The sequence below is a fragment of the Ctenopharyngodon idella genome, chromosome 13 (assembly GCF_019924925.1).
Source record: "Ctenopharyngodon idella isolate HZGC_01 chromosome 13, HZGC01, whole genome shotgun sequence".
Lineage (NCBI taxonomy): Eukaryota > Metazoa > Chordata > Actinopteri > Cypriniformes > Xenocyprididae > Ctenopharyngodon > Ctenopharyngodon idella.
The window spans coordinates 25,178,528-25,206,359 of record NC_067232.1 but is presented as its reverse complement, the minus strand read 5'-3'; the positions used below and the strand labels follow the sequence as shown (position 1 = coordinate 25,206,359).

At 40.7% G+C, this 27,832-nt stretch overlaps 2 protein-coding genes across 8 annotated transcripts in view; both read right to left on the bottom strand.

Annotated features, from left to right (window-relative positions):
• srfb (serum response factor b) overlaps nucleotides 1–15,238 on the bottom strand; it is a 29,078-nt gene extending 13,840 nt beyond the window's left edge. For 4 of the 6 annotated variants that reach the window (XR_007933203.1, XR_007933204.1, XM_051917004.1 and 1 more), the window contains exons 1-2: nucleotides 14,259–15,238; nucleotides 8,466–8,732 (exon numbers count right to left, since the gene is read on the bottom strand). Coding sequence is in view for 4 of the 6 variants with exons in the window: in XM_051917004.1 (XP_051772964.1) it covers nucleotides 8,466–8,732; nucleotides 14,259–14,816 (825 nt within the window). In the remaining 2 variants the exon portion in view is untranslated. The remainder of the gene's footprint in view (nucleotides 1–8,465; nucleotides 8,733–14,258) is intronic. The other 2 variants (XM_051917007.1, XM_051917006.1) reach the window with 2 other exon arrangements.
• A 2,128-nt stretch (nucleotides 15,239–17,366) lies between these two features.
• Nucleotides 17,367–27,832, bottom strand: part of ptk7b (protein tyrosine kinase 7b) — a 65,349-nt gene continuing 54,883 nt past the window's right edge. The window contains exons 10-20 of one of the 2 annotated variants that reach the window (XM_051917738.1): nucleotides 27,713–27,832; nucleotides 27,198–27,350; nucleotides 26,958–27,105; nucleotides 26,280–26,407; nucleotides 25,366–25,566; nucleotides 24,922–25,077; nucleotides 24,474–24,706; nucleotides 23,159–23,239; nucleotides 22,914–23,065; nucleotides 21,735–21,913; nucleotides 17,367–20,276 (exon numbers count right to left, since the gene is read on the bottom strand). In XM_051917738.1, the coding sequence (XP_051773698.1) occupies nucleotides 20,116–20,276; nucleotides 21,735–21,913; nucleotides 22,914–23,065; nucleotides 23,159–23,239; nucleotides 24,474–24,706; nucleotides 24,922–25,077; nucleotides 25,366–25,566; nucleotides 26,280–26,407; nucleotides 26,958–27,105; nucleotides 27,198–27,350; nucleotides 27,713–27,832 (1,712 nt within the window). In that variant the 3' untranslated portion in view covers nucleotides 17,367–20,115. The remainder of the gene's footprint in view (nucleotides 20,277–21,734; nucleotides 21,914–22,913; nucleotides 23,066–23,158; nucleotides 23,240–24,473; nucleotides 24,707–24,921; nucleotides 25,078–25,365; nucleotides 25,567–26,279; nucleotides 26,408–26,957; nucleotides 27,106–27,197; nucleotides 27,351–27,712) is intronic. The other variant, XM_051917739.1, reaches the window with a different exon arrangement.

The following is a 27,832-nucleotide window of genomic DNA, read 5'->3' as shown; positions in this document are numbered from 1 at the left end:
AATGTACCTGTGTGTGAGTGATTTTGAGTGTGAGAGTGTGTGTGTGTGTGTGTCTGTGTGAGAGAGAGATTGTGTGTGTGTGTGTGTCTGTGTGAGAGAGAGATTGTGTGTGTGTGTGTGTGTGTGTGTGTGTGTGTGTGTGAGAGAGAGAGAAAGAGTGTGTGTGTGAGAGAGAGAGAGAAAGAGTGTGTGTGTGTGAGAGAGAGAGAAAGAGTGTGTGTGTGAGAGAGAGAGAAAGTGTGTGTGTGAGAGAGAGAGAGAAAGTGTGTGTGTGAGAGAGAGAGAGATCGTGTGTGTGTGTGTGTGTGAGTGTGTGTGTGTGTGTCTGTGTGAGAGAGAGATTGTGTGTGAGTGTTTGTGAGTGTGAGTGTGTGTGTGAGTGAATATGTGTGTGTGAGAGAGAGAAAGAGTGTGTGTGTGAGTGAGAGAGTGTGTGAGTGTTTGTGAGTGTGAGAGAGTGTGTGTGTGTGTGTGTGTGAGAGAGAGAGAGACTGTGCGTGTGTGTGTGTGTGTGTGTGTGTGTGTGTGTGTGAGAGAAAGAGAAAGACTGTGTGTGTGTGTGTGTGTGTGTGTGTATGTGTGAGAGAGATTGTGTGTGAGTGTTTGTGAGTGTGAGTGTGTGTGAGAGAGAGAAAGTGTGTGAGTGTGAGAGAGTGTGTGTGTGTGTGTGTGTGGTGTGTGTGTGAGAGAGAAAGAGAAAGACTGTGTGTGTGTGCGTGTGTGTGCGAGACTGAGAGTGTGTCTATGTGCGTGTGAGTGTGTGAGTGAGTGTGTGTGTGTGAGTGAGTGTGTGTCTGTGAGTGTGTTTGTGTGCGTGTGACTGTGAGTGTGTTTGTGTGTGTGAGAGAGAGAGAGAGAGAGAGAGAGAGAGAGAGAGAGAGAGAGAGAGAGAGAGAGAGAGAGAGAGAGAGAGAGAGAGAGAGAGAGAGAGAGAGAGAGAGAGAGAGAGAGAGAGAGAGAGAGAGAGAGAGAGAGAGATGTATGAGTGTGAGTGAGTGAGTGAGTGAGTGAGTGAGTGAGTGAGTGAGTGAGTGAGTGTGTGTGTGTGTGTGTGTTGGACTGGTATAAGAGTGGTTCCTGCCGCAGTGGTGCTCGTGTTTCCTGACAGCTGTTTGTACCTTCAGCTGTTGTTCACACGCCTCCGTTTCTAATGTTCTCTCGCGCTCTCTCACACACACACACACACACACACACACACACACACACACACACACACACACACGAGCCCTCTAAACATCAGCATGAGGAAAGAGTTCACATTTACCACAGGAAGCACTTCTGATGTCACTGCTTGTCTGATGGGAGAAAATACAGATGAAAAGAATCTGAGAGACGAGCTCATAATCGTCAAGGTTACTGTCACATCGTCATCATCATCAGAATAAATGAGTTCAAACTGCATTAACGCTTCAGTCTCACTCCTCCATACAACACTCAACAAACAACTAACAATAGTGATCAACAAACATCATCATCATCATCATCATCATCATCTCCCCCAACATCAACACAACACCTACAGCAATGAGCAGATCTCTAGAAGAAAGGCCAGATCTTATACAAGCTCCACAAACACCTTTCCTCTGAAAGACAGCATGATCAGATGAAATAATAAATGATCAGACGCAAGCGGACGTCACATTCACACCTCAAACCTCTGAGAGCAGCGGTTGCGTTTAACTGTGGGAGTGAACAATTACTGTAAAGACTGCTGTGTGTGTGTGTGTGTGTATGAGAGAGAGTGAGAGAGAGACTGTGTGTGTTTTTGAGACATATCAGGACACAAATTTGTATAATGATATGGGTATGACATAGGTATTACAAGGAGAGGGTGACTTATGAGGACATTACCCCATGTCCCCATTTTTCAAAAGGCTTATAAATCATACAGAATGAGTTTTTTTGAGAAAGTAAAAATGTGCACAGTTTCCTGTGATGGGTAGGTTTAGGTGTAGGGGTAGTGTAGGGCGATAGAAAATACGGTTTGTACAGTATAAAAACCATTACGCCTGTGGAATGTCCCCACAATTCACAAAAACAAACATGTGTGTGTGTGTGCGTGTGAGAACGTCTGTGTGTGTGTGTGTGTGTGTGTTCGTGTTCTGGTCGACGGTCTCGTTCTAATCTCTGTGTTTCTGGCTCTCTTCGTCTCTGCCTCTGTCACTCTGCCAGCCATGTGGAATTCACAGCTCCATTTGGGACGGCTAAAAAAGGCAAGGCAGCCCAAGTTAGAGAGGTGCAGCCAATCGCCGCTGACCCGTCCAGTTGCTTGCGCCCCTCCCGCCGCTGACACGCCGCTCAACACACACCTCCAGCGGTCGCATGAAATGTGTCAGTCAGGAGACTCGGTCTCTCTCACCGCTACTGAATCTACAGCAGTCTGACTGAAGGAGTGATGCACTCAATGCAGTCAAAGAGAACAAATCATTTGGCAGGTGCTTTTAACACAAGCGACTCACATTATTTTACAATGTTAATCAGTTCATGCATTGCCTGGGATTCAAACCCATGACCTTCACGCTCTATTAAACACACAACATGTCTTTATATTGCATTGCCTGCTGCTTACAACAAACACACAAACACAATTAAGGTTGAGGAAAACATTCCAGGATTTTTCTATATAATCTATATAACAGTTGAAGGTCCAAATTGCAGCTTCAAAGGGCTCTACATGATCCCATACAGTGTAATCTGATTCATAAGCAAACAAACTTGTTCTTTTTAATAAATCAGTCAAAACAATTCTAAAATTAGTCTCAAACTGGCTCAAATCAGAGTCAGAGTAGTTCTAGATTAGTTCACTTCAGAATTCAAATTTCCTGATAATTTACTCACCCCCATGTCATCCAAGAGGTTCATGTTTTTCTTTCTTCAGTCGAAAAGAAATGAAGGTTTTTGAGGAAAACATTCCAGGATTTTTCTCTATATAATCTATATAACAGTTACCAAAGGGATGAAGGTCCAAATTGTAGTTTCTGCAGCTCTACACGATCCCAGATGAGGAATAAGGGTCTTATCTAGTGAAACAATCGGTCATATTCTAAAAAAATAAAAATAAAAATGTATATACTTTTTAACCACAAATGCTCGTCTTGCACTAGCTCTGCGATGCGCCACGCATTACGTAATCATGTTGGAAAGGTCACGCGTGAGCAAGGTGTTTACAAAGCGAATGTGCAAAGACTAAGTCAAACGGCCTTTACAAAAAAAAAAAAAAAAAAAAAGGTAAAACAATGATGTCGGACGATTTTGAAGTTGGAGGAGAAAATGAGTTGGAGTTTTTTGCCCTACCGCGGTACTTCTGCCTACTTCACGCGTGACCTTTCCAATGTGATTACGTAATGTGCAGAGCTAGTGCAAGATGAGCATTTGTGATTAAAAAGTATATAATGTTTATTTAAAAAAATAAAATAAATGACAGATTGTTTCTCTAGATAAGACCCTTATTCCTCGGCTGGGATCGTGTGGAACCCTTTGAAACTGCACTGAAACTGAGAAAAATCCTGGAATGTTTTCCTCAAAAACCTTAATTTCTTTTTGATTGAAGAAAGAAAGACATAGACATCTTGGATGACATGGGGGTGAGTAAATTATCAGGAAATTTTAATGCTGAAGTCAACTAATCCATTAATCACTAAATCACAACTCAATACAGCTCATGGTCATATTAATGCATCTCTATTTAAGGATGCTGTTTATCATACAAAGCGATATAAAAATGTATTGCTTTTGTTCAATGTCAAACTCCTGAAGCAAAACCAGAGGAGAAGAGCAGATTCTGACTCTGTTTTCTGGCTGTCACGGGTGATGAATGAGTGCAGCGCGCAGGTTTAGAGATGTTTTACATCGTAGGCAGACTAATTAGACTTTATTCTGTGTAATCAATGCAAAACACTTCTGGAAACTACAGACTTCTGCGAGAGCAAACACACACACTCTCTCACATGCACACACACACACACACACACACACACGCTCGCTCACACACACTCTCACACACACACACACACACACACACACACACACACACTCACACACAGGTCGGTTCATGATGTGATTTCATCTTGGAGACGTGGGTGAGTTTCAGGAGAAGCGGCTGCAGTGACGGATGGAGGTTTGGCATCGTAATGCTGGAATGCACTGCCAATGCCAGGCTAAAACGACTCTTCATGACAAACACTGCAGTGTGAGCAAACATCAGCGTGAGGCCGAGAGAGTAACGGCGCTCTGGGTTCGGGCCATGTTTAAGAGCCTGAGTGATGAAGTAGATAGAAGGACTCTAATGAGCACAAACAAACCACACCAGCTCAAACATGGAGAGATGCCCACCTGAGCGATATCATCACATCCACGTAAAACACGTCACCGATCGGCAGACTCCAACCCAGAGCTGATTTACAGTCACTATAATCACTAAACTGTAAGATGATTTAAATGAACAACATCTGCACTGCAAAAACACACTTTCTAAACAAGTATTTTTGTTGTTTTTCAGTTAAAAAAAATAAATAAATCAAGATACATTTACTTGAGAAGCAAAATGGTATCTTGTTTTCTGATCAAAATTAAGTACCTTTATGCCTAAAACTAGGCCTTTCATAATTATTGATTAGTTGTAATTATTCAATCTAATCGTGATTATTTGATTACAGCAATAATTGTGAAGTTAATCAAATTTTGCCAAGGAATATACAGTAAATATACAATGTAAATGCATCTTGATTTAAGAATGTTTAGATATTTGTACTGGAAAACAAGACAAAAATACTGAGGAAGAAAATAATTTTTTGCAGCGTGTGAGTACCGTTAAATGTACACCAGTAAGTCAAGCTAAAAATGATAATAACAGAGTCTGTCTGCATGAATTCTTACAGCTTCATCTAACATCATGACACTGGCCACCCTAAACATACAACCTCCAAATCACATCAGTGGAGAAGAAAGAGGCCAGCGGGTCCGTCGACAGCTGCGGCTCATATGGAATGTGAGGGGCCTCGGCCAAGAGCGCGCTGGGAAATCACACCATATAAGGCCATGGAGGCAGAATCCAGTTTTTATCAATGAGAGGAACGCGCTCCACTGAGTCTGTGCAAATGTGACCCGGCCAGCAGAACCTGGCTCTTTATCCGGTCATGCCAAACGTCAGCAGGGTTAAGCTGAAGGACGGCTTCAAAGACGGGACGCAGAGGTGACCGGCGGCTCGTGTCGGGTTCTCAGGACAGGTGCTGCTGGACCGACTGCATCTGTTCATCATTTAGACACAATAAACCTGATACCAGCTACAGTAACGGCCTTTGCACAGAACAACGTCCATTATTGATGCAATAACATGTTAAATCTGCTGTGGGACATTTCTCTGTAAAATAATGAGTGTTTCCAAACAGGTTTCCTGGAGACGGCCCTCATCTTCCTTAGCTTCATACCGTACTGCATATGTGATGCCAATCAAACCTTCCGATCTGCTTATATTAGGGGTGTAACTGACCATTTACATAACGATATTCAAACTGAACTGAATAAAACGTGAGACACCACCCACGGTTAGAGTTGTCAAAAGTACCGACTTCGGTACCAATGTGACTCTTTGAGCACTGTTGAGCAGATTCGTAAACACTTCTGATTGACCATTGTGTTGACGCGCTCATCGGATATGTCTGTGATTTGCTACAATAATCAACGCACGGCAGTGTTTGAATTTGAAAGCGTTTTGAAAGTGGGAGCGGGAGCGTTTGAAAGCAGGCGTCTATCAGCAGACCGGTCCATGTATATCTGTGTAAGCGCTTGGTGAAGAGTGTCACTGATGACTATTTACAACGTTTTTACAGCGTGGATCATTGAAGCCAATCACAGACATATCTGATGAGTGCGTGAACACAATGGCCAATCAGAGGTATTTACGAATCCGCTCAACAGCGCTCAAAGCGTCACATTTTTTAAATTTCAGTACTTACTTGGTACTGAAGTCTGTACTTTTGACAGCTCTACCCACGGTACGTATCGCGATACTCTCATGGCGTACCGAACGCGCCTCGCCCCCTGCTGCCCAGCCTTGGCCCATTGGATCTACACAACGAATACAGCGTTGTAGCCTAACCACCAATAATCGCAATAAGCTCTGGGTTTTGTTACTTTCAATAAGAAACAAAGTGTCATCTTTCAAATCCTATCCATTTTATCACGGAATTTAAATAACAAAGCCGTTTTGACGCTATTTAATGTGGCGCGACAGATCACTGTACAGGCGCCTCAGTTCAAATGGCAGCGCGGGGCGCAAGTGAACGTGATCATCTCTTCCTCTTTAATACTAGTTACAGAATAAACACAAATGAACATCTGAAGGTATGTTGAAAGATACAGTACAACTTACTGTAACGTATAATATCTTGCGTAATCGCTCAATCAGTGTTTAAACGGCGGAAAGACGTCAATAAAACAGCTTGCAAACAATGTCGAGTAGCATTTACCTCAGGCGAGTCCACAGCATGTTAGTTCGCCAGAGAAATTAACTCTTTCGCTAAATATATGCACAAATGGAAAACTTCCAGTGAAATGTCACTTGCTGGTGTGTTGAGCATCAGTGGTGTAATACTTAGTTTATAATCAGAATACAGTCCCTTAAATTTCAGGCGTAGCATTAATTTAGTTATTCAAACGTAAAACGATATAAAAAAAATAAAATAAATAAATAAATAAATAAAAACGTACCTCAGTGTTCCTCCTCGGCTAAATTCAATTCGACCATCAGTTTCACACTTTCGTGTGAAAAAAGCGTCAAAATTAAATATTTATTGTGCACTTTAGTTAGATTCAATGAATAAAATGCGAGTTTTCACAAGTGTGCCAAAATAATTGAGCTTGCGCCGCACTGACTGACAACTTCAAAGGGAAAGCGCTGTGCTCGCTTTCTGTGTAATTCATTCACAAGAAAAGCTATTGTTTTTCATGAGATTTTGTGAGCACTTCATACTTAACATTGACAAAATGTATTTTTTAAACCTGGTAATTTTATGTTTAATATTTATTCAAAAGCAAAACTAAGTGAAAAACTATTACAGGAAATGGCGAATATACGCAAATAAATGCTACTCTGCCGCCACCTTCTGGTTATAGTGGTAATTAAAGTCTTTTTTATTTTTAAATAAGTGGTGTATCAAATGTTGGATTTCCTACATCTTGAAACGTTCGGTTTTACAAATGGGGACAATCTCAGAAGGATTAACAAATAATGTTTGTGGTCATCACATTAAAAATAACATTTGAAGTGCTGGAAAAAAAACGTGTGCGTGTCTAATTACATACACGGCACTTCTTAAATGGCCCCAATAGCTTCATCTTTATTGCAATCAATAAAACTGGTTTATTGGCAAATTAGGTAAATGTGATAACTGCATTAAAATATGAATACAACATTAAAAAGTCAACCACTGATGGTTTTGTGTCGATGTACAGCGAGTACAGAATGATTAGCTAACAGTTCACCGGAAATGCCCAAGCTGGCTTAACGACAACCAGGAAGTAACCGTGCATACAACCAGGAAGTAACAGTGCATACAGTCATAATTTTATTGTTTAGAAGTTGCAAAAACTGCCTTATGTGCAGTTTACAAGTTTGCATACAATTTGTTATTTGAGTGATCATTATATCTAAAAATAAACAGCAACTGAATTTGGGCTAGTAGTTTGGGTTCTGAACCTTTATTTTTACAGTAATGTGCAAGTAAGTGCTCCATATATAGTTTACATAATTAACAGAGATCATTTTTTTATCTTTAAGAAACGTTTAATTATAATTGAATTCATTTAAAGATAGAGACACAATTTGTTCAGTAAACTATGTTTTGTGTACCGTTACAGCCCTAGCTTATACTACAAATGATTGACATTCAACATGAAATCTGACACATGCGTTCTGACTACGGTAATGTGAAACTCAACGTTGGACTGAAGCAGGAATCAGAACAAACACAGCGTGATCAATACTCCATCCAGACAGAAAGCAACAAGTAAACACGAGATGTTTGGTTTACAGAAGGCTCTGAACCTGCTTGTATGATTCATCTGAGAAAAGCTGGAGCGAATCGTCTCGTAATGCTCTCAAGCGTCATTTACAAGTGATTCATTTCTGATGGGATGAAGTCAACAAACTACAAAATGAAGGTCATAATAAGTGCACCACTATTTATACTCACTATCTATCTGCTCTGAGGAGAGGTGAATCACTCTAGTAAACAGTAAAGAAAGGCAGACTGTCTGAAGAGGCAGATCAGAACGCGGAGGATGAAGAACAAACGTGCAGACGGGAGGAATGAAATACTTGAGTGCTTTAATATGGCAACAATAACTCTTCAGCCTGTGGATTTTGGACCAACTCGAGAGTTTTTCCTTTTCATGTGATTCATGGATTCATAAAATATGAGAAGAAAAAGACAAAGCCAAGCAGAACATCTCAATGCTGAACTCACCTTGGTTTCTCCAAGACTCTCAGACTCAGACACCTGGTAGGTGAGGTCGGTCTCCTCGAAGCCCGTGGCGCTCATCCTCTGGTCCGTGGACGGGTCGGATCGAGGTGGAGAGTCCGGAGAGTTCAGGCAGGTTTGGATCAGCGCTTTACCCGTCTCGCTGGTGATCATGGGCTGCAGCTTACGTGTGGCGAACGTGTAGACGTGACCCGTCTCGCTGGCCACTAACAGCAGGACTTGAGTTCCCGTGAGTGTGGAGAGCTCGTACGCCTTCAGAGAGAGAGAGAGAGACAGAACGTAGAAAACGCTCAGAAATCACAGCTAACGCTCAACAGAACAACGTGACATCTGGAGTTTGAGCTCAAGTGTTTTAAACAGCCTTTAAGATATCAGCAAAACATTCAAAGCCAAGTCAGCTTTATACAATACTTAATGTTAGCTAGTTAAATTTACTAATAGCTTCTTATTGTAAAGTGTTAGCAGTAAGTGTTTCTCTATTGAGATTGAGATTTGCTGTGTAGACTCAGAAACTGAAGGGATGTTTCTAAAGGCTCTGGCTCTAGACTCGAATAATGGTGCTCATTTTACATCAGTGTTTACTAACAGATAACCAGTGGAAGCCGAGAGATGGTTTAAACTGGTCCAGACGAGCGTTCGCTCCAGACGTACGGCAGAGACGCAGCTGAAACAATGTGAGATAAGACTCTATTAATAGAGACGCTGGTCAGCGTGTGACTGATTGTGCTGAAGGAGGAACGCTGGGCTACAGAGACTAACCAATCATGAGACTAACCAGCACAGGACATTATTAATGAGGGTCATTAGTGCTGAAGAATCAATAATGACATGTGTTCAGTCTATTACTACTGGAATTGTCATGAAAAAGTTCAAATATACTGTATGATACATGTTCAGATATATAATACACACAGCAGAAACGTGTTTAGTCAGTTTTTGGATGCGTTTATGCAACTCTGCATGTGATCCAGACTAGTTTCCAGTGAATGTGTGTTCAATACGAGTGTATTTTGTCTCACGCCTTCAGTCACGTTTATAAGTAAAACTAGTGAAGTGCAGTGAGACAAAAATACACTAAACACACAATTACTGAAGACAAATATCACAGGCAATGCAGTGTTAAGTACATTTGGATTATTAATTTGTAGATTTTTTTTTACTAATTTCGACCGATTATGGCATAATTGGTATCATTGTTCGCAGTATGACTCACGGAATCTATCAAGACCAGTTTCACTAAAATAGGCAAAACTAATCAAAAGCTATTAGCATTTTTTTTTTAAATTTCATTATAAATTTTGACATTTAAAATATAAATTTTGGTTGTGACGTTCCAAAACTTTTTTGAGTACCTTCAGGGAATGGTCCCAATGACACAAAGAGTTTCGTAATTATATGCTAATGTGTTCGTAAAATAAAGCATTTTACAACAAATTTCCAAATGTTATAATTTTTTGGCAAACCGTTCAGAAGTTATAAGCGAAATTAGCCATTTTTCACACCTCCTGACCAGTAGGTGGCACTACTGGTCAGGAGTAGTGCCACCTACCACCTTGCCACCTTGCGTCGCTTCACTAGCGTTGCTTGTGGCAGAAGTTGAAAAATTTTCAACTTTAAGCGTCGACGCAGGCGTCAGCCAATCAGATCACCTTATGCAAATACCCTAGCGCAGACTCTAGCTAATTGCGCTCATGCAACTAGAGATACTAAATTTCTCCACCGATACCGATAGCCGATTATTCAGAGTGATATCTGCCGATACCGATAGTTTGAGGGGTTTTGCCTTTTATACCTTCTTTTAAGTGAATGATAGTTTCATTATAATTAATAATTAATCATTATATTTTTAATTATTATATTTTGAAAGAAATGCAAATAAAAACTTTCCATTTCATCAACTTGTTTCAGAGTAACTGGAATCACAAACACATTACTCAAATTAATATTAACACATATTAACTAAATTCTGAAGATTAAATTAATATTTCTTAACTTTCCAAATGTTATTAATTCATTAATTACTATTAATATTAAACATCAAACTGGTTTCTTAGCATTTTCTTTACACAAAGTCCAAATGCAGTGCATTTTCCTGCCCTCTTTTGTTTGACGGGATATATCGGCCCTGACTATCGGCTGTTTTTAAACTAGCCGATAGTGTGAAAATTTGCTTTTATCGGCCGATACCGATTATTGCCCGATATATCGGTGCATCTCTACATGCAACACAGGAAAGTAATATGATTGGCTGTTGTCACTATCGCGGTTGCGTCAGCGTCAAGCTACAGACACGCCCTTCGTCAAGCATTGAGATTTGTCTCAATATGCTAAAGCACTGCGGAGAGCATTTCGACGAGCTCTTCATCAAATGCATTTGTGCATTATTTGAGAATGGTTTGGTCTTTAAAAAAGATTTTGATCATTTTTGCCAGCATGGTCTAAAGATGAGCCGAGCCGATTATGGTGAAAATTGGTCAAACCATCTAAGACGAGTTAAAAAAAATTTCATGATGGAAAATGATGCCATAGGGTGCAATCGAATCATCTTGAGCTAAGGATTTTTATTTCTAGACCATATGGTACAAAAGTTATTAGCATATATGGGTGCTTGGCCCCTAATAATTTGCAACTTTATGGACTATTTTTGAACTGCTAAAATAACTGGAAGGGGGTGAAAAAAAAAAAACACATTCAAGTAACAAATGATTATGCATGTTTTTGCAATATTTACTCATTAAATACATCTAATTTTCTTTGTTGATGATGTCTCTCATAAAGCACCTTGAAGTTTTCCATCTAATTTCACTGCACAATGTGTGCAATAACAATAAAAGCATTCAGATTCTGATTTATGTTTAATATTACAGGCCTTCAAACAACACCATCTAATACAGGACATTTCTTACAGCACATTGTGAGCAAAAGCTCAGGACTCTCGTATGAAGTGTGTTTGAGGAGCAGCTGTAAAAGAGTTCAAAGAGTCAGTTTGATCATCCTGTCACGTCTCCGTTTGCTCAGCTGTTGAGTATGAATGACGGCAGGTGATGAGACTTACCAACACACTCAACTTCAACTAGTAGTAACACTAAAATCCAGCATGTGTGTGGTGTGAAAGCACATTTGTCAGATGTTTACAGCCCATGTGGGCTGCTTCATTCTCTCGCCCTCTGCAAAAAACTGTGAATTAACCGGGAATATATACAAATTGCACATAATTCGAACGTAATGATGGGAAGTGAGATGCACACAAACTAACTTTACACAATAATTACATTCATGCATTTGGCAGACGCTTTCATCCAAAGGTACACTGCATTCAAGGTACATCAGTTCTTGCTTTCCCTGGGAATCAAACCCATGACTTTGCCATGATTTACAGTTTGAGCTACAGGGAGGCCCAAAATAGAAAACTAAAATATTATAATCCATTGTTAAATGTGTTCTCCTATACACAGTTACCGGACAAAAGCTTGAATCGCTACTAATCACTGATGTCCAAAGCATTTCTATATGGGCGAATCACATCTCAAACATTTCTAGACTGAACAGGCTCATGTGCAGAGAACCAGGTTCAGAAAACTCTCGTTCCTTTGCTTTCTCAAAGCGTAATAAGTGGCAGAATTCCCTGAGCAGCTTTCCACATTCTGCTGAAGGATGAAGGAAGACTATCAGCTCATCAAGAAGATCAGAAGGACCCGAGAGAGAGATTCGACCCAACCATGAGCTCATGAAAGATCTAGTTCCTACAGCCAATGACAGCCAGTATTACTTCATCTTAAAGAGTCATTCAGCCAAAAATGATCATTCTGTCATCATTTACTCATGTTGCTTAAACATGTTTGACTTTCTGTGGAACATAATCAGGATGATCTTGAACAATATTCATGCTGCTCTTTTAGTGTGAGTGTGCTCTTTTTTTAAGGCACTTTTTGAGCCATCAAACACCATTTAAGAACCATTAAAGCAGCTCATATGAAGCATCGAAGAATATGATATTATGAAATTAAAATACAGTGCATGAGTCATATTGGTGGACTTTTGTAATAGTGCTTTTTTGAGTTTGACAGTCATGGTTACTATGAATAAAAAGCTGCAGAGTTTTTCATTTTGTGCATTGTGTAAAAAACAAGTTTGGAACGACATTAAAGGGATATTTCACCCAAAAATGAAAATTATCCCATGATTTACTCACCGTCAAGCCAGCCATATGACTATCTTCTTTCAGACGAACACAATCGGAGATAACTTAAAAATATTCGTGCTCCTCCAAGCTTTATAATGGTCCATCCATAGTAAAAGTAATCCATACGGCTCCAGGGGGTTAATAAAGGCCTTCTGAAGCGAAGCGATGGGTTTTTGTAAGAAAAATATCCATATTTAAAACTTTATTAACTATAATAACGTTAATGACGAATGCGGAAACTCAGAGGATAGAGCAAAACAAAACACCGGTCACGAATTAGAAGTCTAAAACGAGAAATTTTAAAGAGAAATGTCGGAAGATTTCGATATAAGAGAAGAGGAGCTTGAGTTTGTTGCACAGTCCTATTTGTTTGAACCGCGAGAGGCGTCTAAGTTTACGATACTCCTACATCCTGCGTCATACATCGTGTCAGGGGTTACTCTTGTGGCGCAAGTCGACTTGCGCAATATGCATACGGTCGTCCACCGGAAGCTAGTTATTATTTTAATTTATGAAGTTTTAAATATGGATATTTTTCTTGCAAAAACCCATCACTTCGCTTCAAAAGGCCTTTATTAACCACTGGAGTCATATGGATTACTTTTTATTATGGATGGATGCTTTTTTTTTTTGCTTCAAAATGTGCTTCAAAAGGGTGAGTAAATCATGGGATAATTTTCATTTTTGGGTGAACTATCCCTTTAAGGTGAGCAGAATGTTTCGGTGAACTATTGCTTTAAGGGTTTGATTTAATTCGTAAGCACCTTCTCAGTCGTAAATGTCACTTTCGAACTAATCAAAGTGAGTTAGGAGTGTTTTGGTGGTCTGAGATCCAGCATGTGGGTCAAGATTCATTCGAGGTTTGTGTGGCACCAGAGCTGCTCTGTAATAGAGAATGTCAGTTGCTGGTTCTATTTAAAGCTCACAGCCCGTCACGTCTGTTGTGACTTCAAATCACCTACCAAAGGACAGGACATGTGATACAACACACAGAGAGAGAACCATCGTGTGCAGAAGAACAAGACCCACGCAAACCCACTCCAGCAGGTCACTCCTGTACGCCCGACTTCTGATTTATTCCTGCAATTCCTCAACGGGAATGAAAACAGACGGGAATGAGTCGCTGGCTGACATACAGTAGGAGTTCAGAGCAATGAAATGAATGTGGAGAAAAGCTGAGGAGAATGAGTACATGTTGAGAAGTTTTTCAGCCTCCAGATTTCATCTCACTGCTGTCTAGGACAAACAACTGTTAGTTTTGTGATTTATGATTGTGTGTTGTTAACCTCAATATGACTAATTAAACAGGTGCTTTTGTTGGGAATGACTTAGGGTCAGTTCTCCTGCAGTGTTGATCTGGACACAATGGTAATAGTTCAAGAACACTAGCAGGATTCGAACCTACAACCCTTCAGTTACCAGCACTCCCTACGCCAGAACGTATTTCTAGTTTCATTCTGACAGTTTTATGATCTTCTCTGGCTGACAACAGAATACTTCCCTTATTGTAACATTGCAACAAGCATTTTAGTGTACTGTGAAAAGCGCTTGGGTTGAATGGTTGTTCTTCATGACACACTCATAAAGTTTCTCACCTTCTTCATGATGCCCGTCTTCCGCTTGCTGAAGGTCGTGTACCGCCGCAGTTTGTTGTCTATAAACTCCATCTTTATCTTGACTCTCCCCCGGGTCTTCTTGCCTGGTTTCGCTCCGGCCACTCCACTCGCGAGCACCCCGAACCCCCCCGAGGACAAGCCGGCCTCCTGCGCGACCATCGCCGCCTCCATCTCTGCTCTCTCCCGCTTGACGCCGCTTCCCCTCCGGCCGTCCCCAACTGACCCCATGTGCTCGTCCTCATCGCCCGAGTCGGAGTCCGCGTCAGAGCCGCTGCACACGTGTGGGGGTCCGTGTTTATCCGGCTCGAATCTCAAACCTCCCACCATCCCTCCGGCTTGCAGCGGCCCCAGTCCGCTCGCGTTCACCGGCCGGACGCCTCCTCTGGCGGCTCCGTTACCCCCGAGCATCCCCGCTGGAGCGGAGCGGACGAGTCCCGTCCGAACCCCGGCGCCGATCACCACCGCGCCGTGGCCTGCGCTCTTCCCTGCCGCTGATCCGGTTCCAGTCAGAGCCGCTCCGGTCTGGCTGGATAGCATCCTATAAACCGGAGAAAACGATCCGTATAACGGCAGCGGATCGCTGGAGCGACGGTCAGTGTGAGAGTGAGTCCGACCCGGCGCTCATACACACGTTCCCGCGGGAAGGTAAACAAACAGAGTCTGCTGCGTGAAACTTTGAGAAGTGATGCTGAACCTGAGCGCCTTCTACCCGCTTCACTCCCACTTTCTCTCCAGCTTCACCTCCTCCTGGAGCTCCGCGAGAGACGCGCTTTCTCTAAAAGGAAAACCAGACAAGCGCTTCCGCGATTACTCCGCCGCGTCATCTAGTGCGTCGTCTGAACGCGTGAAATCATCGATCTTTTTCACGTACCGCCACTGCTGCTTCAACTCTGCGTCTTGCCACTGACAGCTGTCAATCATCACTGCGAGCGCGTTCATGAAACACTTCTTCTGCGCAAACGCGGAGTGATCTGTACAAGCCCGATCTACTTTCCTCCATATAAAGAGGTACGCTGTTTCCTTTTTTGGAGTTCTCGCTCCTTATATGGCGAGTCACAGTCAAGTCCAGCGATTGGCTGGTGCGGGGACGGCCTGGAGCGCGGTTGGTTAAAGCGTTATCTCATTTGCATAAATACCAAAACGGTTGCGCTTGCTTCAAACGTCACACTAGAAGGCGGAGAATCGTGTCAGTCCGCTGCTGAATTATTCTATGAATAGATGCACGATAGTAACGTTATTAACGTATATTCTTTTAATGAGATATCTATGTGTGTTAAATCAATTATATGAGGGCAATCACAAATACACTATCAAACCCGCATAGTTAATAATATTAATACAATTATCGCTTTATTTCTCAGTAATCTCACTGAAAAACTGTACACAAACACAATCACACACACAAACGAACCAAACAATCATTCCATTGCACTGCATTAAGCACTGTGGTTCCCATAGAAACTGTTAAAAGCCTCAGATGTACTGAGAGGGAGGTGAACATTTCATTACAATATCTGAATCAAATGTCGATGTATTCTGCAGGAATGTTCCTAAGGACAAAACCCTCTTGTGAAAAACATCCATGAGTCACTGAGACCAAACACAGATATACCTGAAGTCAAACACTAAAACTTATCAGTTCAAGAACCGACAGACACAAACTGAAGAAGCTTTATTGTGAAGTGTGAGCATGAACTGTTTTCACAGATACATCTAGAATCAGGTTCAGGTTGAATGGAAATCATAATTATGACATAAGAAGTCAAAATGATGATGTACTAAGTCTTAATTATGGCAGAAAGTCGTAATTTCAACTTTTTATTTCATGATAATGAATTACCAAAGCATTTCTTGTGGCAGAAATGGGCTTCCACACTGACCAGTAATAATAAATATGCATACGCATCATTTCCAGGTACGAACCAAGTGTCAGTTCAATAAATACTTTTTAGAATGAAAATAAGAAGAAAACATGGAGAAGAAGGAGCATCAGAGAGAGACGGAGGTCACAGACACACCTGAGCTCCTCTGATCACCAGGACACCATTTGCATTACAAAAGAAGCTCCACTCATCATCATCATCATCACACACACACACACACTCTTTTTCTCTCTCTCTCACACACACTCACTCAGTCACACACTCAACTCTCTGTCAGACACACACACACACACATTTTGCACACTCAGTCACACACACACACACACTCTCTCTCTCTAAAACACACACACACTGTCACACGCTCTCTAACACACAGTCACACACACAAACACTCTCTAACACACTCACACTCAGTCTTACACACACACTCTCTCTAAAACACATACACACACACACACAGTCACACACTCACTCTCTAATACACACTGTCACACACACACACTCAGACACTCTCTAACACACTCACACTCAGTCACACACACACACACACACACACACACACATTTGTTTTTGTGAATTGTGGGGACATTCCATAGGTGTAATGGTTTTTATACTGTACAAACCGTATTTTCTATCCCCCTACACTACCCCTACCCCTAAACCTACCCATCACAGGAAACTGTGCACATTTTTACTTTCTCAAAAAAAAAAAAAAAAAAAAATCTTTCTGTATGATTTATAAGCCTTTTGAAAAATGGGGACATGGGGTAATGTCCTCATAAGTCACCCTCTCCTTGTAATACCTATGTCATACCCATGTCATTATACAAATTTGTGTCCTGATATGTCACAAAAACACACACACACACACACACACACACACACACACACACACACACACACACACACACACACACACACACAGCGCCATCTGCTGACTTTAACAGAGATCTGAACCCATAGTTAATTATGATGGGTTACTTGAGTTCAACAGAGAAAAAAAATGGACAATAAGTGCCAAAATTACACGTCTTTGAACATGTACCATGGTAGTGTCATAGTACTCTATGATCATCATGGAAATACTATGGAGCATGCATGATGATCATTAGCATTACCATCCGATACAACTGGCTTCATCTGACCAATTCCACATGGAGAAATAGAACAGATTGTTGATTGTGGAGCACAAATACAGCAAGGCTGTTAAAAACATGACTGTTTAATGAGCAGCATTACATCTGGATTACTGTGACCTTTACTAAAGCAGAATATAAAAGCATCACGGTGTGAGAGAACAACAGTGAACAGACAGTGAGGATGAACTCACAGAGATTAAAACAAACGACAAATAAAACAACAATAATAAAAAAATACATGAAACGATTATATAAAAGCAGTTCTTAAAAACAATAAGCTTTAACGGCATTACAAAAGACACTGTAAAAAAAAAAAAAAAAAAAACCCAGCAAATAAGTCCTTCATGTTCTAGGCACTTTTAGTATTAAAAGTCAGAATTGACCTGATGAAAACCACTGAGCGCGAAACAGTCCAGATGAGTTTCTGCTGCGGGACGGGAGAATAAAACCAACACTGGCTGTGTTAAAATCACAGAACCTTCATCATAAATACAAACATCTCAACCTCTGACTCCACGGCCCACAATAATATCTGCTGTAATGAAAAAGATTGGTTTTCAAAATGGATTCTAATCTACAGACAATCCTAGTTTCTGTGCACAAAACTTCAGGATTCCTGCTCTTTTAACCAAAGAATAAGCATGATATTTCCAGTCATCTGTGAATAGGGATTAATGGTTTTTAAAGCAAGTTTGCTCACAATTACTACCTGATAAAATATTTTAGAGCTTGGCATAACTAGTAAGATGTATATGTTATATTAATTCTCATGACTTTTCCAGGTCTAGAAATCACACTTTTAATATGAGGTTTCCTCGTATATCCCTGAGGATCCTATGGAAGCTTGTTTCCTCCATGAAATAAAAATAAAAAAGGTAATTGCGACTTTTTGTCTCACAATTCTGACTTTTTTTTCGGAGAATTACGTGATATAGTCAGAATTGCGAGTTATAAAGTCAGAATGGAGTGATATAAAGTCGGAATTGAGTGATATAAAGTCAGAATTGAGTGATATAAAGTTGGAATTGAGTGATATAAAGTCGGAATTGCGAGTTATAAAGTCAGAATTGCGTGATATAAAGTTGGAATTGAGTGATATAAAGTCGGAATTGCGAGTTATAAAGTCAGAATTGAGTGATATAAAGTCGGAATTGAGTGATATAAAGTCAGAATTGAGTGATATAAAGTTGGAATTGAGTGATATAAAGTCGGAATTGAGTGATATAAAGTCAGAATTGAGTGATATAAAGTCGGAATTGAGTGATATAAAGTCAGAATTGAGTGATATAAAGTTGGAATTGAGTGATATAAAGTCGGAATTGAGTGATATAAAGTCAAAATTGTGAGTTATAAAGTCAGAATTGTGAGTTATAGACAATTGCGTGATATAAAGTCAGAATTGCGAGTTATAAACTCGCAATTGTGAGAAAAAAGTAACACCATTACGTGTTATGTCCAATTGTGAGGGAAAAAAGACTGGCATTTTTTTCTCAGAATTGTGACTATCACGCAATTCTGACTTTATATTACTCAATTCTGACTTTATATCACGCAATTCTGACTTTATATTACTCAATTCTGACTTTATATCTCGCAATTCTGACTTTATATCATGCAATTCTGACTTTATATCTCGCAATTCTGACTTTATATCATGCAATTCTGACTTTATATCTCGCAATTCTGACTTTATAACTCGCAATTGTGAGTTTAAATATTGCAATTCTGAGAAAAAAGTCAGAATTGAGAGATAAAAAGTCACAATTACCTTTGTAATTTTTTTATTTAGCGGTGGAAACAAGCTTCCATAGAATCCTGCTTCTTCAAAGACAAAAAAATATCTTGATTTTTAGTTGTTTTAGCTGATTTTAATGCTTGTGTTGTTCATTTTGAATCATATGAGGCCCCCTAGTGGATCCCGATGAGAAGCGCTGACCTACATCACATCTGAAGTTTGAAGTGTCATCTGCTGAAGCTTGTGGGTTTCAGAAAATCAAAAACAATCAAAAGGACTCTGGAGGATACTGACAGTAAACTGGGAATAAAGATAAAACTGTGATTAATCATGGCTTAATCTGAGGCATTGCATATTAATTTATTACAATAACACAGTCACCTGTGAGCACCTCAAAGAAACAAAGATCATATTATCATTACGAACAACCTCTTTCACCAAACATACACCTCAATTAGTGCACTGCAAAAAATGATGTTCTTCCTCACTGTTTTTGTCTTGTTTTCCAGCACAAATATCTAAACATTCTTAAATCAAGAACTGGAGAAGCAAAATGACTGAAGATTAAGTTAAAACAAAAACAAAACTAAAAAAGAAAAAAACAAATAAAAAATACTGAGGAAGAACATTATTTTTGCAGTGTGTATAATTGTTAATGGGATTATAGCTTCGTATTTCAGTCTCTAGTCTCTCAATACAAGCGAGTGAATTCCACTAATGATGCGTTTCCTGACGTGACATCATCCTGTGGAAACACACACACACACACACACACACACACACACTGATCACTGCCGATTCCTCGACACGAGCACATCTGCAGTACCTCCTCCTGCGTTTACGGAGCTGCGATTGTCAAGAGGTCAGAGGTCAAAGTTCACCGCCCTGACATGAAGCTCCTTCTGGCGTCCCTGAGAAAGGAAGCTTCGGGTCGGAGCGAAGCGGCCGAACTACAAAACCGTAAACAGATGATTTGTGTGACAGAAGCGTGTTTAAGGCGGGTGAAAGCCTGATCCTGAGCGCGTCACGGCACCGACTCGAGTCTGAAGTGTGTCTCTGATTGTACTGATGGCGATGCTTCAGACTTTAGTGTCCGCGGGAACATCAGCCAGAGTCTGAGCGATCTCTCTGAACGTGGGCCGTTCTTTAGGGCTGGACGCCCAGCAGCGGCTCATCAGACTGCAGATGTGAGCAGGACAGCCTTCTGGAGGAGACAGACTCACATGACCAGCCTGCAGACCTGAGACACACAGACACACGCATGAGACATACCAGATCTGACACTGTCATCCTATGATGGCATGTTTGATTGCTCATTCAAAAAAAGGAGGAAGATAAAATACCATAAAGTAAACACTGTCTTAATTCATCAACAGTAGATCATAAGCAACCTAATGGCATAAATGTGTGGTATTGATAATTGCAAACTGCACTGAAACATCGCCTTCTGAAGTTTAATAATCACATCAAGCCGTATAAGATTCCTATTTTCCCCAAATGTAAGACATCTTAAAATGATAATTAGCACTTTTCATATACAATTAAAGATATTTAGGGCTTTTTATGGTCTTAAATATTATTAGACCACAAATATTTAACTGTTTTTATGCCCTTTAAATTTGATCAAACAGAATTTAAGAATCTGTTTGTATATGGGTCATTGACGAATAAGGTTTTTAGAAGTGTAAAAAAAACAAAACAAATGGAGATATAATTAATTTGGAAGTTTTATTAAGTGTTAACAATGAGATTATGTGGTTTTTATAATCAATTAACACTGCTTTTGTCATTTTTTACAAGATGGACAAAATTTGTCTCCAAAAAAGTCATTCGGTTTATCCAAAATTTTGGTTTTACCGAATGACACTTTTGGTTATACCGAATATTTTCAAATTCTAACAGGCTGATATCTAGCTAGCAAAAGGACAATCAAACATTTTATATTTAGTACAAGTTTTTAAAATATTACATCATTTTCCATGTTTTATAGCGGTTGTACTGAATGACCTGATGTTTCAAGACATGCGTATGAGCAAGTGAAATCATGAATTTTTCAAATAGTTAAGAGGGAGTTAGTTACTTTGCTTCATGACATGTGGTCCTTTGCAGGTGTCTGAATGATGTCACATCCTGTCACATGATACTGACCGCATGACTTGATCCAAAATGGTCCCTTTATATTGGTTACTCCAAATGACAACAATGAAATTCATTTTTCCGGACATTCTTTCTCATAACAAAGAAACGACTTCTACACATAATTTTAATAACATTTTGCACTATGTTGATATATGATGTTATAAAATCATGCCAGAATAAAAAATATATACATTTATTACATTTTATAAGATATTTTAAATCACAAATGAAGTGGCTGTATTGGCCTTTGGACGGTTAAACCGAATGACCTTTTGACACTTCAAAATCTTTAAAATACCTTTATATGTAGCAAAATATAATTAAAAACTTTTGGATTAAATAAAAGTGATACAGTTGTACTACCTTACATGCTTTGAATGTCATATTTTTGTTTTCTATTAAGGCCTTTGGACAAAAAAAAAAAAAAAAATGACCCGTCACGTCATTGACCCACATACAGAAACCCTTACTCAACATGAATGTGACAATAAATCACATCAGTTTGTATGGACTGACAGCAGCGGTGCACTGGAGGTCAGGTGATGTGACGTCTGCTTACCTTCCAGCACCTGCTGATCATTGAGCGCAGGGTACGGCAGCTCGCCCAGACTGAACACCTCCCACATGAGCACAGCGAACGCCCACACATCTGACTTACTGGAGAACTCGCCGTCAAAGACTGACTCGGCCGGGAGCCAGCGCAGGGGAATCCAGGCCTGCCTGTAGTGATAGTACTCACTGAACACACACACACACACACACACACACACACACACACACACGCACGCACACACAGGTTTGTTTTTGTTTTGGTTTTTATACTGTACAAACCGTATTTTCTATCCCCCTACACTACCCCTACACCTAAACCTACCCATCACAGGAAACTGTGCACATTTTTACTTTCTCAAAAAAACTCATTCTGTATGATTTATAAGCCTTTTGAAAAATGGGGACATGGGGTAATGTCCTCATAAGTCACCCTCTCCTTGTAATACCTATGTCATACCAATGTCATTATACAAATTTGTGTCCTGATGTGTCACAAAAACGCGCGCACACACACACACACACACACACACACACACACACACACACACACACACACACACACACACGCCAGACCAGCTGTGACTGACCTACATCAACACTAGATGGCGCTCTTCATGCATGTGTACACTGATGCCCTGAACTTTTGCACCAGATCTCACAGGCAAAAGCACCTCAAATGTCCCTATTATTCTATTTTAAAGGTTCCTAATTTAGTCCATTAGCATATCTGAATTTCAGCTCTTCCTCAGCAAGTGATACACAGTGATACGAACAGTAAAGATGGCGTCGGTTTTACCGTTTCAATCTCATCAAAGTGGATTTTCTTTGGCAGCAGAAAACAGCGTCTTCTCGACATGAACAGCACGAACCAAACTCTTCCAGCCTCAGATACAACTACAGTGTTTGAGGGTGGGGCAAAGCAGACGCTGCTCAGCCAATAAAGACCATAGACTGGCATTATGCAAATTAGTTACAAACCTACTTAGGTTCAGCAGGAAGTGAGACTGGAATTACTGACGACTCGTTTCGGTTCAGAATCGATCATTTTTTTTCTGAGACAAAAACTACATTTATCTGCACTGTGATCTTTCAGACCTTTTACATTCACAAACAGCTTCATTACACACTACATGAAAGGCACTTTAATGATGTTCAGAATCAGATCAACAGCTGGTCCAGTTCGTACCTGTTATAGACGTCTTTACTGAGACTGAGCGCGGACACTTTCACCTGTCTCTGTCCGCTGATCAGACAGTTTCTGGCTGCCAGGTCTTTATGCACAAAACGCTGGTTTGATAAATGCTGCATCCCATCAGCCACCTGAGCACAGATGGAGACCTGCAGAGAGCAAAGTCACATGATCAGCACCGAGTCACATGACTTATTATATACACTCAAAGAGTGAGTCTGAGTGAGGTTACAGGAACTTACTTTAGTTTTAGTGCTGATGGGATGCGGCTTGAGTTTCCCATCATTGCTCTTTGATATCCTGAGGAACTGTTTGAGATCACCCTGAAAAACGAGAAATCACAACAACATCACAGACACACTTAAGTACATAATAAAAGGGCTGGGCATTGATAAATTTTTACGATTTGATTTTGACTCACAAGCTTGCGATTTGATTCAGTTCTCAATTTATTTGGATATGTATCATGTTCAGTACGTCAATCTCTCCAAACTAAAGCTAACTATTTAAATTGCATATAAGGCTAAGTTTTTATAATAATAAAGTTATAAAATAACTTTAATTATATAATTATGTTTCTACTCCAATTCAATTTTTGAAATATAAACATTTAAATGATGACTGTCATAAACACTCATTAGATTACATTAAAGGATTAGTTCACTTCAGAATTCAAATTTTCCTGATAATTTACTCACCCCCATGTCATCCAAGATGTTTATGTCTTTATTTCTTCAGTAAAAAAAAAAAATAATAATAATAATTAAGGTTTTTGACGAAAACATTCCAGGATTTTTCTCCATATAGTGGACTTCAACAGTTACCAACGGGTTGGAGGTCCAAATGTCAGTTTCAGTGCAGCTTCAAAGAGCTCTACACGATCCCAGACAAGGAATAAGGGTCTTATCTAGCGAAACGATCGGTCATTTTCTAAAAAAATAATATACTTTTTAATGTGCCACGCATTACGTAATCATGCGTGACATAGGCAGAAGTACCGATCCAGTGTCTACAAAGTGAACGTGAAAAGATTAAGTCAAACTGCCTTTACAAAAAAAGGTAAAACATGATGTCGTACGATTTTGAAGTTGGAGGAGAAAATGAGATGGAGTTTTTCGCCCTACCACGGTCCTTCTGCCTACGTCACGCGTGACTTTTCCAACGTGATTACGTAATGCGTGGTGCATCGCAGAGCAGTGCAAGATGAGCATTTGTGGTTAAAAAGTATATATAAGTTTTATTTATTTCTTTAGAAAATAACCGATCGTTTCACTAGATAAGACTCTTATTCCTCATCTGGGATCATGTAGAGCTCTTTGAAGCAGCACTGAAACTGACATTCAACCCGTTGAACCCCAGTGAAGTCCACTATATGGAGAAAAATCCTGGAATGTTTTCCTCAAAAACCTTAATTACTTTTCAACTGAAAAAAAAGAAACATCTTGGATGACATGGGGGTGAGTAAATGATCAGGAAATTTGAATTCTGAAGTGAACTAATCCTTGAATGTTGTTCAAAAAGACTGCTGCATGAACCAGTTTTAATGAGTTGATGTACCAGATCCACGTATTCCAGGATCATGTAATGTGGATGTGTTTCTCTGCAGAGCCCCAGCAGTCGCACGATGTGAGCGTGATTGAGTTTGCTGAACATCTCCAACTCTCGTCTGAACTCGGACTGGAGCGTTTGGTCTCGGCTCTGTAAACTCTTCACCAGCACCAGCGTCTCCTCCTCGGTCTCCACTATAGCCCTCGCTTTAGCCAGAAACACCTCGCCGAACACGCCGCAACCTGCACACACACACACACACAGACACGACATTGCTCATATTTGACATTCAGAACACACTATACCAGATGAAAACAATGTATCAAACAACATAAAAAGTCTTAAATAACTATTTTAACTATTTTTTTTTTTTTTTAAAAGTCATTTGACAGCCAGTGTACATTATTCTAAAACTGAACCAAAGTAAGTTTCTGTTTCCATGTGCATGAACTTTTACCCAGCGTGGTGATGGTCTGCAGGTGCGCTCTGGGAAAGTGCAATTTGTCAGTGCAGCTCTGCTGTTTATCAATGTTTGCTGAGGGTCCCATGGTGGTTAAAGCAACTTCCTCCTGCATCTCAGCCATCCTGTGGCCGTTCAGCTGAACAGCGCCACCTACAGGAAAGCAAACACACTCTTCAGACAAACAACAGATCGCTCTATGAACTAGAGGTCAGATGTTGATGATATGATGCTGGTGTACAGCTGAATTAAACAAGCACTTATTTTAAACAATATCCTTTCAAACATTAAATAACATGTGAAAACAAATGTGTCTACCCAGCGAAAAGGAAATGTCCTGGCAACGTTCTCTCAAAGAACAAACGTTCTTCCAGTAACATTAATAGAAAGTTTGTTCAAAATTATCTGCTCTTTAATAATGTTAAACACACACACACGCACCGTTCAGGCACTCCATCTCGGGCTCTTCTGCGGTGCGGCTCTTCTGCAGCCGTTTGTTCTTGCGTCTCTGTTTGCAGTAGAACATGAGTCCAAGCACAGCGATGATGTAAGCCACGGCCACGGCCACCGACAGCGCGATCGTCTGGAACATCTTAAACTGGCTCTTATCCTCGTCTCCATCACGCGGGTGCACAGGCTTCTCTGAGAACAGCACAGACAGGAACACATCACAAAACCCCTTTACCGTAGTAAAATCACTTCAGGCCACTCATGAAACTGATACAATTATTATTATTAATAAGAACAAACAATTATCCATAGTAATTAAAGTAATAAAGTTCATCAGTGTAACTGTAGCGGTTTACAGTTGCCAGACAACAATGTAACACACACCGATAAAGAACGTGGAGAGTTTTTATAAGGTCATCTGATCAGATCCACCAGTTTAAATCAGTTAACCCTCTAAAATACTGATCTGAAACTTGTCATAAAATCTTAAAGATGATCATATAATAGGTCACTGGTTCTAGTGGTGAGACAGACAGCTTTATGATCACAGTCATTAATGAATGGTTTAAAAGACAATTAACATTCAGTAATATTATTGATTAGACTGCACTCACAGAATGAGAACAAACACTGAACTGAATTGAGCTGAATAATGACACTATTGTCTTCTGTAGAGCTGCTTTACAGCTGAAATTGAGCTTTTAGCAACATTAACACGTATTTTCTTGTTTATTACCGTGAAGCTGCTTTGAAACAATCTGTATTGTATAAAGCGCTATAGAAATAAATGTGAAATTAAGTTACAAACACTATATGATCTGTGCACATGAACACAACAATTGTCAAGCTAAAATCTGCCTTGTTATTTAAAAACACAACCGAACAACCAGGTTTGTGTTACTCACCCACGACGTAAAGCTGCGCTGCTGTGTCTCTGATGTTGCAGGTGTTTCCTGCGATACAGGTGTACAGGCCCGTGTCATCAGTGGTGACATCACTAATGACCAGAGAGCCATTGGGCATCTTCTGAAACCTGAAGAGAGCAGACACATAATTAACACGTGAAGGATCATACAGTGTCTGACGGAAAGGCAGGTGCAGCGAGACAGGTGTAGTGGGTGCAGTGAGACAGATGCAGTCAGACAGGTGCAGTGAGACAGATGCAGTGAGGCAGGTGCAGTGAGACAGATGCAGTGAGGCAGTTGCAGTCAGACAGAAGCAGTGAGGCAGATGCAGTCAGACAGGTGCAGTGAGACAGATGCAGTGAGGAAGATGCAGTGAGGCAGGTGCAGTCAGACAGATGCAGTGAGGCAGATGCAGTCAGACAGATGCAGTGAGGCAGGTGCAGTGAGACAGATGCAGTCAGACAGGTGCAGTGAGAGATGCAGTGAGAGATGCAGTGAGACAGATGCAGTGAGGCAGGTGCAGTGAGACAGATGCAGTGAGGAAGGTGCAGTCCGACAGATGCAGTCAGGTGCAGTGAGACAGATGCAGTGGACAGATGCAGTCAGATGCAGTGAGAGAGATGCAGTGAGAGGGGTGCAGTGAAAGGTGCAGTCAGACAAATGCAGTGAGACACTGACCTGCTGGAGCTGCTGCTGCCAAGCAGTTTGTCTTTGAGCATCCACTGAATGTACGGCTGCGGGTCACCTGACGCCTGACAGTGAAACACGGCTGTGTGACCCTGATAGACTGTCGTCTGCTCTGGCTCCAGCTTAAACTCCACGTGAACTGACAACACACATAGACAGATGATCAAGAACTCATCATCAACCACAGTGTTCAAAACACAACACAGACTCAGATCAGCATAAGTTTATCACCTCCTACAGTGAGATGTACATGTGCTCGTATCTCTCCCTGAGCGCTGCTGGACGCCACACACGTGTAGTTTCCTCCGTCGGCGCGGCTCACTGTACTGAAGAGAAGGACTCCGTTTGTCTGACTCACGTGAGGCGGGAGATCAGCGCCGTCTGCTAAAGAGACACACATGAGAAACACGAGCAGCAGATGTGTGTTCACACCAACATCACAAAGTTCAGTTTCAGTCAGTTCTGGTAATGTGACTACCAATGGGAAAGCAGACAGCAGAGAGATCATTTGGTCTATAATCTTGATATATTAGCGATTAGCAGCCATTTCATCACTGCCGATGTGAACGCAGTCGACAAGGTGCTCATTCTGGTGGTGTTGTATAACACGGCAGTTCAATATTATAAAATGATCAATAAAAAGAAGCTGTATTAGCAGATATTTGGGGTTTTTTTTGCCAGCTGGCAGAACAGCTTTCTTTGGCCTGTGAAATTGCTCAGAGTTAGGGTTAGGGTTCGTCTCTGACCTGCTCTGCTCCAGTGTATTGTGGGTGTCTCTCGTCCTGTAGCGACACAGCTGATGCTGCTCACTCTGTCCAGCTGCAGACACTGCGACGGCTGCGGGACAGGCGTGAACTTTAACTTCT